Source organism: Nanorana parkeri, unplaced genomic scaffold, assembly GCF_000935625.1.
Source record: "Nanorana parkeri isolate BGI_ZX_2015 unplaced genomic scaffold, ASM93562v1 scaffold363, whole genome shotgun sequence".
Lineage (NCBI taxonomy): Eukaryota > Metazoa > Chordata > Amphibia > Anura > Dicroglossidae > Nanorana > Nanorana parkeri.
Window position 1 is genome coordinate 686685 of NW_017306631.1, and position 16771 is coordinate 703455.

General features: G+C 41.8%; 1 protein-coding gene across 2 annotated transcripts in view; it reads right to left on the reverse strand.

Annotated features, from left to right (window-relative positions):
* EDARADD (EDAR associated death domain) overlaps positions 1-16201 on the reverse strand; it is a 61850-nt gene extending 45649 nt beyond the window's left edge. For both annotated transcript variants that reach the window (XM_018558853.1, XM_018558852.1), the window contains exon 1: positions 16131-16201. In XM_018558853.1, coding sequence (XP_018414355.1) covers positions 16131-16158 — 28 coding nt within the window. In that variant the 5' untranslated portion in view covers positions 16159-16201. The remainder of the gene's footprint in view (positions 1-16130) is intronic.
* Between the last annotated feature and the right edge of the window lie 570 nt (positions 16202-16771).

Here is a 16771-nt window from a genome sequence, read left to right on the forward strand (position 1 = left end):
TATATATATAGTGGAAAAAGTCATTTTTGGCTCAGCATGACAAATTCTGCTGCAGGATGTGTGTTGTGGTTCATTCATTTCAATGGCACCCCAAAAGCTCCTCCCACCCACAATGAAACGCGCGGTACTGCAATGCCGTGCGTTATAGTGCGGCGCGATTGCAAAAAATATGCATACAGTTTTATTCTGAAGTAAACTTTATTCTTGTAACACTCCATTTGTGTATTTCATTTTAAATATAAAGTAATCGGCCAACTAATCAATTATGAAAATAATCATTAGTTGCAGGCAGCCCTAAGAAGGATATATCCGAGTGTATAATTAAAATGTATTTATTGACCAAGTTAAGGATCACAAAAGACCAATCTCGACCCAGGTTTCACATATTTCGTTTTTCTTTGGGAGATTACTTTGTTGCTTTTAAGAAATTTTGAAGACAAAAATGCATTTTTAAGTATGGGAAAAATAGGAAAATTGATCCAGTAGTAAAAGGGTTAAATAGCATTACTTACTGTGACACAGCTTTTCACATATAGATGCTATTTATGTTAAAAAGGGGGATTGTAATGAATAAAGTTTCAAGAATTCTATGCTTTTTAACTAAACAAGATATCTGTTGCTCTCTGAAAATGGCATGGACTAGCTAAAATAAAATACTAAATACCATACTAAATACCATACGCTCATTACATGGAATCCTTATCATTCACAAGATATATTTCCGTATTGTCAGTTGCTCAATAGGAGAAAAAAAAAATCTGTAAAGCTGGCTATACACCTACAGATTATCTGCAGGTTTTGGCTGTTAAAATACCTGAACAATCTGATTTAATGCAGGCATTGTTCAGATATTTTGAGAGCCAGCGGGGCCGACTAGCAAGATACTGAAGCTTGGCACATGTGTCAAACTCAAGGCCCAGGGCCGAATCCGGCCCACCAGGCCATTTCCTAGACTTCTACTTTCAGATATAGGTATTAAGTTATTACTAAAACTAGTGATAATCGAATGCAGAGGCAATTATGATAAAGATTAGATACATTTATGTAGTCTTACAAGTCCTTTGAGGGCAACCATAATGTTGATGCGGTCCACAATTAAATTGAGTTTGACGATACCAGGAAACTGGATACAAAATATTGACCAGGTGGTACCGCACCCCTCATAGGCTCCATAGGATTTTTCCTGAAGTACCAGACAATTGCTGGCGTTGCGGCTTCTCCTCAGCCGACATGTATCATGTTTTCTGGTCCTGCCCAATACTAGTGAACTTCTGGACCCAGGTACGGGACATAATGCCGAAATTCACGGACAGAACAGTACCATTAGACCCGGCCTTTTTCTTACTACATCACAGTGACCGCCCATTGAAGGCCTATCGACGGTCCATTCTTGTTCACCTGGTGAACGCAGCGAGGGCTTGTATACCTCTTCTATGGAAACAGTCCGCGCCACCTACCATAAGACAGTGGATCCAACGAGTTAATGATATTAAACACATGGAGGATCTCACTAGCTAGATAAAGGGAACAGTGTCTAGATTCTCCTCCACATGGTTCTACTGGACTGAATTTCTCGATTCCACAGAATACAAGCTCCTAATGAGCAGTTAAAGTTGACGGCCTGCTGAGAAAATACCCCCCCCCCCCGGCTTCTCCCGTTCTCGCTCCCTTCCCTACCTCCCTCCTCTCTCATCCCCCCTTATTCTGCTTTCTCTCTCTATCTCTCCTCTCTCTTTTCCTTCCTTTTCCTCCGTCACGTTGTCTTGCCCCTACGCCCCCGGCATCATCGCCCCTTGGGGGGCCTGAATGTGGACACAAAGAACTCCCCATCCTGGTCTAGCGCCCCGGAATGCCACTCTCGTACGTGGCAGGGCGATATATGGGGGATTCATATAGATTTAGTGGGCTGTGACAACGTTTGATGTCAGGACTAGGCTTTCCTTTACAGTGTGACAATGTTACTTGCTTTGTTTGTATGTATGTATGTTTTATTCTTGGAAAAATTTCTTAAAATAAAAACAGAATTTGAAAAAAAAAATTGAGTTTGACACCCCTGCCTTACAACCATCGCACGACTTTTAAAATCTCATACGATCTGCCCATCTTGGACAGGCAGATCGTACTTGCGATGATTCCAATGCTGAGCGGGCAGTGTATGATTGCGCAGACCGACCCGTTGGGCATTTGTCTTCCCAGCACGCCACTAACCCGCCGAAAATCTTACGATTTTCGGCAAGTTTTCAAGCGTGCTCGGAAGACAAAAGACATGCGACAGTACAGTTAGAAAAGGTCGCATACCTTCCATACACCTGCCGATTATCGAACGATCGTGGGATCACCCGCGATTATCGTACGATAATCGGCAGGTGTATGGGCACCTTTAGATTCCTCCATCCATACAGTTTAGCGTATTGGTGTATGGCTAGCTTTAGACTATAAGAAGAAAAGCATGGCACTGAAAACAAAAATAGTCTATAAAGAACAGAGAATACGTTTTCACCTACATTTTTATAGTAAAGAATAAGTATAGCAATTGAAAATACTAATTGAGCTACCAACACAGCAAAACAGATAATGCTAGTTGCTCTTTATTTACCAAGAGTGTTTCTATTTTCTAATGGGGGAGAGAGGAGGCAGGCAGATCAGATAGGGGAGGGGGAAGAGATAGGAGAGTTCATGGATAGATAGAGGAGGGAGAGGCAACCAACACAGCAAAACAGAGAATGCTAGTCGCATGGTATAAACGGTGACAATTACAAATGCAATTATTTATATAGCACCAACATAGTGCTGTACAATCGTTTTAAACAAGACAAGTAAGAAACACTGAAAAGCATTATTGTCATACAGAAACATTAGGACCCCGCCCAAACGAGCTTACAGTCTAAGAGCAACATATTTACTTTATATATAACCCCTACTGTACATTTTTCCAAAACATCTTGCTCTACCTTTTTATTTACCAAGCTTGTTTTCCATTTTCTAAGGGGGGGTGGGGGAGTGGAGGCAGTCAGACCAGATAAGGAAGGGGGAGGAGAGGGGAGAGTTTAGGATAGATAGCAGAGGGAGAGGCAACTTACACAGCAAAACAGAATACATGTCAAAAACTGTGACTACATTCAGCATTTATTATGTCATGTAGCACACCTAAACTTCTCCAAATCCTCTAACTCTACCGTTTTAAAAAAATCTATCATGGGGATAGAGAAGGTATTTAGACCAGATGAAAAAAGGGGAAGAGAGAGGAACCTGAAGGGATGGATAGTAGAGGAAGAATCAGAGGGACTGGATTCTGTGGGGAATGTGAAAGAGAAGGTAGGGGAACCATGTTGTAAAGTTGGGAAAAAAGACAGCAGAACAATGGAGGAGGTAGTGCACAAGGATTGTGGAGAGTGCAGAATAAGAGAATGTAGGAGGGCTAGAGTGTGGAGCAGGGGGAGAGGAAGCACTAGGACTGGATTGTGGAAGAGAGGGGCAGAGGAGCCGTGAAAAGGTACTGGATAAAGCAGTGAGACTGGACTGGGCAGGGGGAAAGAAGTTGGAAATGAGCTTAAATTGTGGAGGGGGGAGAATAGAGCTAGCAAGACTGGATTTTCTAAGAGGGATATAAAAGCAAGCAGTGCACCACAATGTAGAAGCGAGGGAGAGTGAAGAATCAACACCAGATTGAGGTGGCGGAGAAAAGAAGGCTGCAAAACCACAGTGTGCAAAAGGGGGTAAGAAAAGTAGTAACACTGGATTGGGAAGAAGAAGGTGGGAGCAGTAAGATAAGACTGCGGAAGAGGGGAAAAGAAGAGGCAGTTAGGCCGGTCATGCAAGGGGGAGAGGTCAGAAGTTCGGTTTGGGGAGAAGTGGGAGTGAAGAGGCAATGAGACCATAATAGGGAGGATAGAGGCATTGGGATCATATTGGAGAGGAGGGGGAGAAAACTGTAGTGATATTGGAATGGAGAGGAGGGAAAGAGGAAAGGTAATGAGACCAGAGTGTGGAAGACACAGATTGTGGAGGAGGAAAACAAGCTGCATGACTGGATTGTGAGGTAAGAAAACGGTGCAGTAGGAATATATTGTGGAGGAGGCAGAGAGAAGCCAGAAAGACGGGATATTAGGGCTGCAACAACTAATCGACATAATCGATTATAATCGATTATTGAAAAAGTTGTCAACTTTTTCAATCATCGATTAATCGGCTTCCGATTGGTTGGCCCTGTTCACGGCTCCACACACGCTGCGCGCCACACCTCCTCCCCACCTCACGCTCGCCGCTGCCAGGCTGCCGGCTGCATCCACGCTCCACCTCCTCCCCGCCCGCCCCCATACACCATCGGCACAGGGATGCGGGGAGAATAAGTAACGAGGAGCAGGTGTGGGCGGATGACAGCCGCCGATAGACCGGCCCCATCTCAGAAACAAGTTGCTGGAAGACTGCTCAGGTAAGCCTGCACTTTCCCTCACATGGTGCTCTATAATGTATTGCTGGGATAGTGAGATTAGTATTCCTCTATAGCTGATAGCTGTATATTATACAGAGCAATGTACCATCAGCTATAGAGGAATACAAATCCCAGCAATACATTATATACTGTATGTATTATGTATTGCTGGGATTTGTTGTATTCTTATATAGCTGGTGGTATTCTGCATTGCGCTGTATAGAGGTCTACAAATCCCAGCAATAATACATTATACAGCGCAATGCAGAATACCCCCAGCTATAGAAGAGTACAACAAATCCCAGCAATAATACATTATACAGCGGTGCAATGCCGAATACCACTAGCTATAGGGGACTACAAAACCCAGCAATACATTATACAGCAATGCAGAATACCACCACCTATAGAGGACTACAAAACCCAGCAATAGTACATTATAGCTGGCGGTATTCTGCATTGTGCTGTATAATGTACTATTGCTGGGTTTTGTAGTCCTCTATAGCCGGTGCCATTCTGCATTCATTGCTGTATAATTTTACACTTTTCATTTCACTATATTGCACACCACACTTTTTTTTCTTCTTTTTTACGTCCACTGCTCCAAGCTTGCTCCTGTGATGGACTGCAATCTCAATACAAACTAGTAGTCCCATCACTGGAGCCATTTTTTAACATTTATTTTATTATCCGATTAACCGATTAATCGAATTTAATAATCGGCTAACTAATCGATTTTGAAAATAATCATTAGCTGCAGCTCTACGGGATATGCTGAATATTAGAATTTCTAGATATTTTCTTTACTTTATTAAACAAGCTGTTTTTATTCAAACGCATTCGATAAAGGCTATGGGATATATACAAAGGCTTGTGTAATGAAAAAAAGCAGAAGGTGCCGTTTCAAGTGTATGCAAAGCCAAACCTTTTTTTTTATTTTATTTTTTGATAGAGTATTAAAAGATTAAAACCACTGTCAGTAATTATTATTTTTTTTGCTGTAGGTGTCTTAAAGAAGCATCAGTAAGTGAGAGGACATCTCTCCAAAAGGGATTTTGTATTCCCCTCTCAAGCTGACCAAAATCTAAAATATTCCTACATCCATAGTAAACAGGATGAAATAATTACGATGGACAAATCTCCTGCTGCTGTTTGTCAGAATACCCAAACAGTGACTGCAGCAGATTTCTGAAGTTACCGTGCGGTTGTGCTGCCATTTTTCGAAGGCTTTGCAGGCAATAAGCCCTGCCTCCGACATGGAAACAAGGCTAAGCGACTCAACTATGCATGAAAACATAGGAACTGGGGTGCAGAAAAATGGCAGCAGGTGCTCTGGACTAATGAGTCAATATTTGGCTGTAGCAGGAGGCAGTTTGTTCGCCACAGGGCTGGGGGGCGGTACAATAATGAGTGTCTGCAGGCAACAGTGAAGCATGGTGGAGATACCATTGCAAGTCTGGGGTTGCATTTCTGCCAATGGAGTTGGAGATTTGGTCATGATCAATGGTGTCCTCAATGCTGAGAAATACAAGCAGATACTTATCCATCAAACCATACCATCAGGTAGACGTGTGACTGGCCCCACATTTATTCTGCAGCAGGACAATGACCCCAAACATACAGCAAATGTAATTAAGAACCCTCTTCAGCATAAAGAAGGACAAGGAGTCCTGGAAGTAATGGTTTGGCCCCCCCAAAGCCCTGATCTCAACATCGTCGAGTCTGTCTGGGATGATATGAAGAAACAGGAAGATTTGAGGCAGCCTACATCCATAAAAGATTTGTGGTTAGTTCTCCAAGATGTTTAGAACAACCTACCTGCCAAGTTCCTTCAAGTGTACCTAGAAGAATTGATGATGTTTTGAAGGCCAATGGTGGTCACACCAAATATTGATTTGGGTTTCTCTTCTGTTCCTTTACTTTACATTTTGTAAAATCGATAAAAATAAACTATTAACACTTTTATTTATGAAAGCATTCTTACTTTACAGAATTTTTTCACACCTGACTAAAACTTTTGCACAGTACATATAAAATGTATTTGTTTGCAGGAAAGAAACAATGTTTTGGTTATTTATTATGTTTACATTGAGGGCTTGTTCACAGCTCTGGAACGCACACGCTTTCGGTGTGAACCAGCCCTGAAGAAACATGTAAAGAAGCAAGGTATGTGGAAAGAATAGAGGAAACTTTGTGCGACAAAATGCATGACAAAACACTCAGGTGTAAACAGAGGCCAAAGAAATGAATGGGATTCCTTGTCTTGAGTGTTTGTCAAGCTTACCTTTGAGTGACAACACACCTAGGTGTAAATGGAGCTTTAATGAATTAAAAAATGTTTTTGATCATATCATGTACATAATAAAACCTTACGTGAGTTGAAAATGTTTTTTGATCATCAAAATGATCATATAATGTATGTTATGCGTTAATAAACCTGACGTTTGTTTTAAGGAAACTGCAGCAATCTAGAATGCCAACGGTGTCTAAGTTTAGCATTTACACCATAATTTTCTGAAGCAAGAAAGTTAGACTATGGTTGATAAGCGAATTGGAGAAGGTCTTTACACTCTTCAGCACTTATTCTTATGAAAAAAAAATCCCAACAAAATCTAAACAAAGAGGGTTTGTAAACCTGAGATGTGCAGACGGAATGTAGAACAAATGATCAAGGAAAACAACTGCATTCCTGTTACACAGACATTTCTCCCCAAGTCACAATTAACTCATGCTTTCCATAACAAATAGCAGCAACACAAAGACGATTTGTGTCACACCTTCCAAGATTTCTTCAATAATACTCTTCCGTATTTCTGTAGGATTACTATACATGGAAATTTGAAGGGACAGCACTTTATTCCTCATACTGTTTAATAATACCACATAAAGCAGATCTAGCCATGCCCAAAAAAGTCAAAAAGTATGATTAAAGCTGAACTCTAGGCAAAAAAAAAATATATACACAGATGAAATAAATTTGTGGTTGCAGTTTTACCTGCCAAGAGATTTGTATTTCTGTTCAATAATTCCTGAGATTTACAAAGCTGTCACACAGCGCAGCCCTGTCTTGCCGGCAAGTAGACCTGATTTTTCTCTGCTGCAGTCAAATAACACTTACAAGTCATGTCCCTCATCCAGTCATTGAAAAGTGAAAGGAGAAACAATATACTGATGAGCTTACTCTGCCCTCTCATCCTACCAGCACAACTGACCCCTTTGTGCTGCTTCTCTTTCTCCCAGGCTAAGCTCTCTAAATATATTTAAAGTGACATTAAAGTAATTTTTTTTTCCTTCCCCCCCCAATGTTAATGAAAGCACTTACCTTAAATGATGTTTCTTAATCCGATCTTCTTCTTCTTTCCTGTCGTTTTCATCTGTCCCTCCAGAGCTGCTGCGGGTCTCCGATCCAGCTCTAACTCCTCTGAGCTTGCTGGCACTTCCTGTCCCACGGTGTCTGCATGCGGATGCACGCGTCCATAGACCAACCTTATGTCTCTCCTCGCGTCCCGGCCAAAAATATGAACTGCGCATGCAGGACAGGAGCACGCAGGACAGGAGCGCGCAGGGAAGACACAGGTGAGTATTAACTAGAGGTGCACCGAAATAGAAATGTAAAAACCGAAACGAAACTGAAATGAAAAAAATGTCAGGCCGAAACCGAAAATGTTTTTATTTATTTTTTTTCACATTTTTAAAATATTTTATTTTAATTTATTTTTTATAAACTTTTTACCTCTCTGACACGCTGTCACAGGAGGCTGAGCGATCGGTGCAGGGAGGAGAGCTCAGTCTCCTGTGACAGCGCGGGCTGTCTCCGCCCCCCACACCGCTCTGCCGGACTGTGATAGGCGGCTGAGCGGTGTGGGAGGAGAGACACCGGCTGCTCACAGCGCGGCAGGCTGTCACTTTCTCTCCTGCCGGCTGGGACACAGAGCAGCGCCCAGCGGGGGAGGAAAGAAATCACGGATGCGCCGATGTATCGGCAGGAAAATGGCACTTTCGGCACTTAGCCAAAAGTGCCATTTTGGGCCGAAATGTTTAGGCGGCCGATATATCAGTGCATCCCTAGTATTAACCTCTCTTGAAGTGTTTTTTTGTTTTATTTTACACTTTTTGCATAGATCTACTGCTTGCTAGCAGTAGATCTATGCAAAAAAAAACAGAGGCTTTAATTATCCTTTAAGAATATATTAAGGAATACAAAGCTACATACATGTGTCTTTTTTAACTGACTGGCTTTCCGTTTTAGACCCCGTTCACATTGAGCGATTTATCGCGCGGTAATTCCCGCGATATCGCGGCAAATTACCGCGCGCTATCGCGCTCCAATGCAATCCAATGGGGCAAAGGGTCCTGCTGTCGCGGGTCGTGTGTCGCTACAGCAGGACCCTTTTTTGAGCGGATTTAGCCGCAATTCAAGCTTGCTCAATGCAAGCTTGAACGCGACATCGCACGGCAAATCTCGCGATGTCGCGCAATATGCAAATCGCGCGACAAACGCGTGATTTACATATCGCGCAGTGGGAACGGGGCCTTAAGGTCTAGTCACCAGTATTGTCTGTGGGCTTTCTGCAGATTATCTTTTTCCTAAGACTGACTTACCATTGCTTATTCCACACTGCCCAGTTGTTGAGGCATCTTAGAAGATGAACAGGGCTTTGCTATCTCATGTCAGACCCACCTCATTGGTGAGGTGAAGAAAGTACATACAGTACCTACTCACACAAGCAGTACTGGTGAGACAAGTGATCATAAGACAGCAGCATAGGTGAAGGTGCCACAGATCCTTGGACAACAGCAGCACATATTGGGAGATGAATCAAGAGTCATCAGGAGAGGTCAAAGAGGCACACATCGTCACAAGGAGTACAAAGAGGGGACAAGATGAATCAGGAGGCAGAAGCAGCAGTGTAGCAGGGTTATTTCCCCTATTTACCTGCAAGGAGATTTTTGCACTGCAGTTCCTTCGGTACAGTTCCTCTCCAGCAGGCCTTCAGATAAACAATGAACAGCACAGATTTGACTTAACTAACTTCTAATACATCGGAGACATGCGGTCAGGGGAGTCAGGGCCTCACCTAGTATTATGAAGAAGATGTTAGCTTCAAGTCTGAAGCTGACAGCTTTTTCTCCATTCAGAGAGGCTTGTTACAGGTTACACAGCAGGAAAGCCTCCCCGCTGTGTAACCTGTCATGGACAGAGCGCTGCCTGTTCATTACAGGCTGTGCTTCATCCGGCTTTTGTCTGGTAGTTAATTTACACAGCAGCGGGCTTCCCCACTGCTTGTGTAACCTAACTTGGTGAGGCAAGAGCTGTCACGGCCTCTACTCTGTGTTAGAGGCGTGAGCTCTGTGGATGACTTAGACCAATGGCAAAGCGCCATTGGTCCAAGCTGTCCAATATAAAAAAAGAAACTGCTGAGGCATCAAGATCGATGGCCTCAGTGGGTGACGAGCAAGTGAGGGTCAGGGAGGCTCCTCCGTTCCTCCTCCCCACACAGCTTGGTTACCAAGCTGGAGGCGGGGCTTCGGTGGGATGGGGTGGAGCTTTTCCTAGGATGGGGCGGAGCTTCGGAGGGACAGGGGTGGAGCTTCAGCAGGCTGGGGGATGCCTCACCCAGTACAGAAGGCACGGCACGCCACTGTAATACAGTGTTCCATGAGAGTCTCCAAATCCCATGAGAAAAGCGGTCATAAATGTGTGGCACCAGGCTTCAGATAAAAATATTTTAGATGGAGACAGACAGGAAAAAAAATTCCTATGTAGCCAGGGCTCTGGAATCAGGAAAATTGTGGGTGGGTTCTCTGACTACCACTCATTTACCTGTTTTGCATTTACATGAGAGTCTAAGTGTCTGAAAAGGTGGAGGGCTCTCAGTGGTAGGGGTAGTGTCGCTGACAACATTTCTATGTTTGGTTTAATGCACCCCCTATGAGAGAAGAACGTTGTTACTATTTGCAGCCAAAGAATGAAAATGGTTAAGAAAACTTGGCCATTTTGTTTGGAGTAACCTTTGCGTTTTTTTGACTATTATGTTTAAATCTACTGAAACAGAAACTTATTGCCAGCGTCAGGCTACTCTCACACTACGGTTTTGGGATTCCTGCGGCAGTAACCTATGAATTCCTGTGGAATCCCAAATCCCTCATTTAGATGCAGCTGCTGTCACCCGTTCAAGTTAATAACCAGGTGATGACTGGCCGCATCTGTAAGTGGCAGTCCACATGTAATTGTATATGGTACATGTGGTTTGGAATAGATCACAGTACCTGGGCACAACTATCTTGAGTCCAGGGACAGTGATCTATTTGAAACCGCATGTAATCATATCACATATGAATACATGTGGACTGCAGTATTCTGCAGGACATACAGTATCTGACTAAAAAGCACAGGTACTAGCTGCACTCAAATCAGAACCAATAGCTTTCCCTTTCATGGAGGAACAAAAAATTCATTCGAAAGGAAAGAAGAAAAATGGACAGGAAGCCTTTTCTTCACACCTGAATTGCACAGCTACATTCCCTAAAAGAAAGTGAATTAGCTCACCTTACTTCATCGCCCACCATTGACACCTCTCATAAGATGCGCAAGGCACACAATAATTCCTATTGATGAGGTTATATTCTTTAGAGATACACTTGATCAAGACCAAGTATATGTTGCCTCAGCAATTCCATTTACGTCAGTCGTAGAGGTTATCATCATAAAACTGGAGATGCACAGGCAATATTAAGATCCCATCTGATATTAAGAACATCATAGAAACACTTGGAAATCAAAGGCTAGCAGGAGAATTCATGGGTATGCAGTGCAAGCTGCCTAGACAGGTCTATGCTACACTTAGTTACAGTCAAAAGAGCCGTATGGCTCAAGCTCTGGACAGCCCACCCGTGGTCTAGTTCAAATTGGTGCAAGATTCCTTTCAATGGGAAAATTATTTTTGGTAGCAAATTAGACAACGCCAATTTGAAAGTAAACAGAGGGTATCCAGGTTTAATATCTCAGAATAGGAGGCCAAGATGCAATAGGCAAAACATGGACAAGCATCCATTCTTAGAAAAGTCAAAGAAGGCCAGAACCTGCAGACCATGGAGAGGCACCCAATCTACTGTTGTATGCCAAAGAACAAAACTCTTTTGAAGGTGCACCCATCTATGCCAAGGCTATGTAGGCCAGACTAGCCTAATTTGCCCAGGTGTGGGGGTACATATTTCCAGACAACTGGGTCATCAACACAGTCTCAAAAGGTCATTGCTGGACTTTCAAATCCTCGTCACGCCAAGACCACTTTGTTGAAATTAATATGCAAAAAAGACAGACCCTACTGCAGTACAATACATAATTGCCAAGGGAGCTATTTTGCCTGTTCCCAATGCAGAAATGCTATACAGGTTTCTATTCTCCACTCTTTATATGCAAGAAGAAAACTGGCCTCTGAACAGTACTAGGCCTCAGGCAACTAAACAGAAACATACAACTAAAAAGTTCAGAATATTTTCTAAATTGTTCGACTGAGAGACTAGATGCTCTTAGTCGACTTATAGGACTAATACATTCATATACCTATCCTCAAAAGGTTTTTAAAAGCTGTCATGCTTCACTATCATGGGGGAGCATTAATACATCTGCCTTCCATTTAGGATATCCACTGCACTCTGTTGTTGCACCAAAGTGTTGCTTCCAGTTGTTGCCGTACTCTGGTTAGACAGACTTTGTTTCAATATTTAGACAATATCTTCCTGATAGCACAAGATTATGAAACATTACTAAAACAGAGAGACCTCCTGATCCAAACCCTTAAAACATTAAAAAATAAATCATCACAAATGTCAACTTCAGTCCACTCAACGCATGGTGTTTCTAGGTGCAACACTCGACACAGTAAATCATTATATTGAACTTCTTCCACTTCAGAATGTTTCCCTCAGCTAGGAACTCTCTCTCTGAGGCCATTCCAATAGCAAATTGAGCCCAATGGAATCTAAGAGCCTTTGAAATCAAATCACTCAACCAGTGGAAAAAGTTCAGCCTACATAAGCCCGTTTGCATAACCCAAGAGATGAAATACCATATCCGACATTCTTGAAATCAGAACAGCTTTTTAAACTCTAAAAGCCTTCATGTATCTCATCTCACTCTTTTTTTCCAAATTCTTTATTTGAATTTTAAGAAATTGTACACAAATACAGTAACAATAAAAAAATGTACCAATAGGCACGTCAGGGAAAAAAAAATAAAAAATCAGCACAACCAAACATCGAAAGGGGATTATTGCAAAGAGTATCAGGATGCCATTAGATAACAAGTATTTAACATTACGAATTGGATGGTTGTTCTAAAAGGTACAAAATAAAAAAAGTGTGTTGAAAGAATAATCCAGGTGGAAGCCAATTTAATGAATAAAAACTACATCTGATTATGATCATCATGGATAGATAATGATAATGGACAGGTCCCTAGGGATTAGAGTACCTAGGTATTTAAGAGCAGTCTGGGCCCAATCAAATGGGAACTTAGTACACAAGCGGGACACCCAAGTCCGGGGCATGGCCACATCAATCGCCTCTGATTTTTGGAAATTTATTTTGAGATTAGAGAACTTACTATAATGCTCAGATATGTCTAATAAGTTTGGAAGAGAGCTATCCGGGTTGGTGAGGGAGAAAAGCAAATCATTGGCATACGCTGATCTCTTGTATTCCTTGCCACCTGACCATATCCCAGATATATCGGGATTGAGTGGGACTGCGCTGAGAAGAGGTACCAAAGACAAAGCAAAAAGGAAGGGCGAGAGAGGGCACCCTTAACGCGTACCATTTGCTGTTCTAATGGGGTTCAAATCTCATCTCACTCTTGACAAAGAAGTAATCATACAAATGGACAATATCAGCAGAGATAATACAAGGAGGCAGTCCAATGCCAAGGGGCAAGCACGGCCATTGCATGCTAAAATTGACCTACTTATGGATTGGGATGAGAAAAATCTGGCAAACCTTTCAACCATTTACATTCCAGGGAAAAACAATCTCTCCAGCTAAGTCAGGAAATGCTGGGAAAAACTAATTAGCTTTGAACTTTGAAAGATAATACCCACCAATTGGGGCAAACCAGAGATCAAATGGTGAAACCCAACAACAACCAGTATGGCAGGTTCTGATTGTCATCGAACCTTACTGGACATGCAGGCATGGTTCACAATGCTCATGGATCTCAGCATGGATCTCTTGTTGCCTCAGCACCCTTTCTAGCTCCCAAGGTGCACTGCTCTTTCTATAACATACCTCAGTGCCCCTTGTGCAGCATCCCTAATATCTTGATATCTCTCTGCGCAATCTCAGCAATCCTTCTCCAGCATCCGTTAGAGCCCTTCTTTTCCAAGTAACTCCACCCTGACTACCCCTGAGCCAGCATCCCTCTATACATTTTTTTTTAATGTTTTTTAAATGTTACTACCCACACTCATTGCTTATGCACCCTCAGCATCCCTGCTCACTCCATTTCACTTCCCAGTGTGATTGCTCCTTCTCCAGCCAGCTGGTAAATTGCTCAGCAATATTTTAAATCGGTAGATGTCAATCAGTTTATGATATTTGAAGTGTATCCAAACAAACATCAGCAGGCTGATGGAAATTACCAAATAATCTAAAAGCTTTCTCTGTCCCTTGCATACCTATTGTGTATATATGAAACAAAATGTAATAATTATCTACACCAATCAACCATAACATTATGACCACTGACAAGTGAAAAACATTGATTATCTGGTTACAGTGGCGTCTGGAGTTGGGTGGGATATATTAGGCAGCAAGTGAACATTTTGTCCCTAGTGTTGGAAGCAGAAAAATATGATTTAAGTATTTGAGCACCTTTGACAAAAGCCAAATTGTTATGGCTAGATGACTGGGTCATCCACATCCACAGTGGTCTGGACCTACCAAAAGTGGTCCAAGGAAGGAAAACAAGTGACAGGTTCATGGGCGGCAAAGGTTTATTGATGCATGTGGAGAGTGAAGTGTAGTGCAATTCAATAAAAGAGCTTCTATAGCACAAATTGCTGAAAAAGTTAATGCTGGATCCAACAGAAAGGTGTCTGAACACATATGGGAGAATTTATAAAAAACAGTTTCTCTCTTCAGTCTGTTCAGTTAGGATTTGAAAATGAAAATGAGAGATGCTGATTGATTGCCATGCACATCTTCTCCAGATGTTGTCTGCTCCAGTTTTCATAAATTACCTTCACAGTGCATTGCAGTTTGTCAAGTGTGGGACTGCATAGCAGCAGGGTGCCCATGCTGACCCGTGTTCCCCGCCAAAAGCACCCAAAATGGGCACATGAGCATCAGAACTAGACTATGGAGTGATGGAAAAAGGTGGCCTGGTGTAATGAATCACATTTTCTTTTACATGATGTGGATGGCCGGGTGTTTGGGCTTCGCCTACCTGGGGGAAAAATGGCACCAGGATGCACTGTGGCAAGAAGGCAAGACAGTGGAGCCAGTGGATGCTTTAGCAATGTTCTGCTGGCAAACCTTGGGTTCTGCTATTCATGTGGATGTTACTTTGTCACGTACTACCTACCTAAACATTTCTGCTGACCAAGTACACCCCTGATGGCAGTGGCCTCTTTCAGCAGGATAACGTGCCCTGCCTTACTGCAAAAATGGTTCAAGAATGGTTTGAGGAACACAATGAGTTTAAGGTGTTGACTTGGCCTCCAAATTGTCCAGATTTCAATACAATCGAGCACCTATGGGATGTGCTGGAAAATTAAGTCCGATCCATGGAGGTCCCACCTTGCAACTTACAGGACTTAAAGGATCCACTACTGATGGTTTTGTGCCAGATACCACAGCACATCTTCAGAGTCCATGCCTCGACAGGTCAGGGTTGTTTTGGTGGCAAGAAGCGACCTACTCAATATTAGGCAGGTGGTCATAATGTTATGGCTGATCAGTGGACATACATACACACCAAATATACACACCAAATATACAGTCACCTTATAACCCAGCCACTAGCTAGAAATTAGGATTTGTCAGTCAAGCTTATGAAAACAAACATTGTTATAGCTTACTAAATGAGTGTTAAAGTAGTTATAAATACATTATATAGTTGATGTATTAATTCAATAAAATGTGTTTTCAGTTGTTTAAGATAAATCTACATTAAAAAATAATTACAAAAAATAGTTAACCCATGTACCCTGTTTAACGACAGTTATACATGGATAGATCTTCATCTAAAGCACAACTAAAGGACATTCTCCTTAGTAATATACCTCTACTTAAGGTTCTGAGTTTTAAATATTAATCTTTATAAATTCTTATCGGTGGTTTCCACAGCTAACATTGTAGAACAATCCCTAATTTTATGTACAGAATATTCAATATATATATGAGCAATTATCTTTATCTTTTTTAAAAGAGTATTTTACATTCCACTTGTGTTGTAATCGATCTTTAACAGGTAGGCTGATTTGTGTTGTAGATATTGCAGGATACAGCTGACACAGTCAAAAAGTCTAGCAGCAGAAGTTATAACACGAGCAAAAAGACAAAGACACAAAAACAAGTGCGTGTATTTAACATGAATTCATCTGTTGTTAAAAGCAATGCATGGCAATTTTTAAAAGAAACATATGAGTGATTATCATTTAAATAACCTGGTATAAGAAAACATTTTAATCGGCCTTACTGTCAGAATGAGGCTCCTCAGCAGCCATGTGCTTGTATTGTCCCAGGATTTCTTATGGTCTGTACCTAACAAGTTGAGTGATGTTATGAAGTGATCTTAGTGTATTACTTCCTGTTTGTACAATAAGCATCTCACTTTGTGTAAGGAAAACTGATGATTTTAACAGCAAATTTACACCACCTACTGGATATGTGTATTATGTCAGTATTACACCTCTCTCCCCCTTCATCTCGACACCCTCACCCACAGAAAGAAGTCAATTGAGATGCATAACCTTAGCACATGCCTGAGTAAGAATATATGATCCTTAGGCATCTATCTCCTTTTTTTTAATGAATTACTGTAACTGAAGGTATTCAGTTAACGTTAAGTGAAAAATAAAAAAAAGAATTGCACACTGACAGACTCTTTATTGCAGAAGAGTCATGCTATGTCTCTTGTGCAATAAAACAACATGTCTGTTTGCAATCTTTTTTAGAATATATGCTGAGCTGTATATCTGTATCTTGGCATACCTCAGTGCTGCCTGGAATAAATGTACTTTTGTGCGCATGCACAGGAATTAAATTGGTCACAAACCAGTGGATTTTCTAATAGTTAATGGGGTCAAATTGACAATCGATTTTGACCTTAGTGATGAG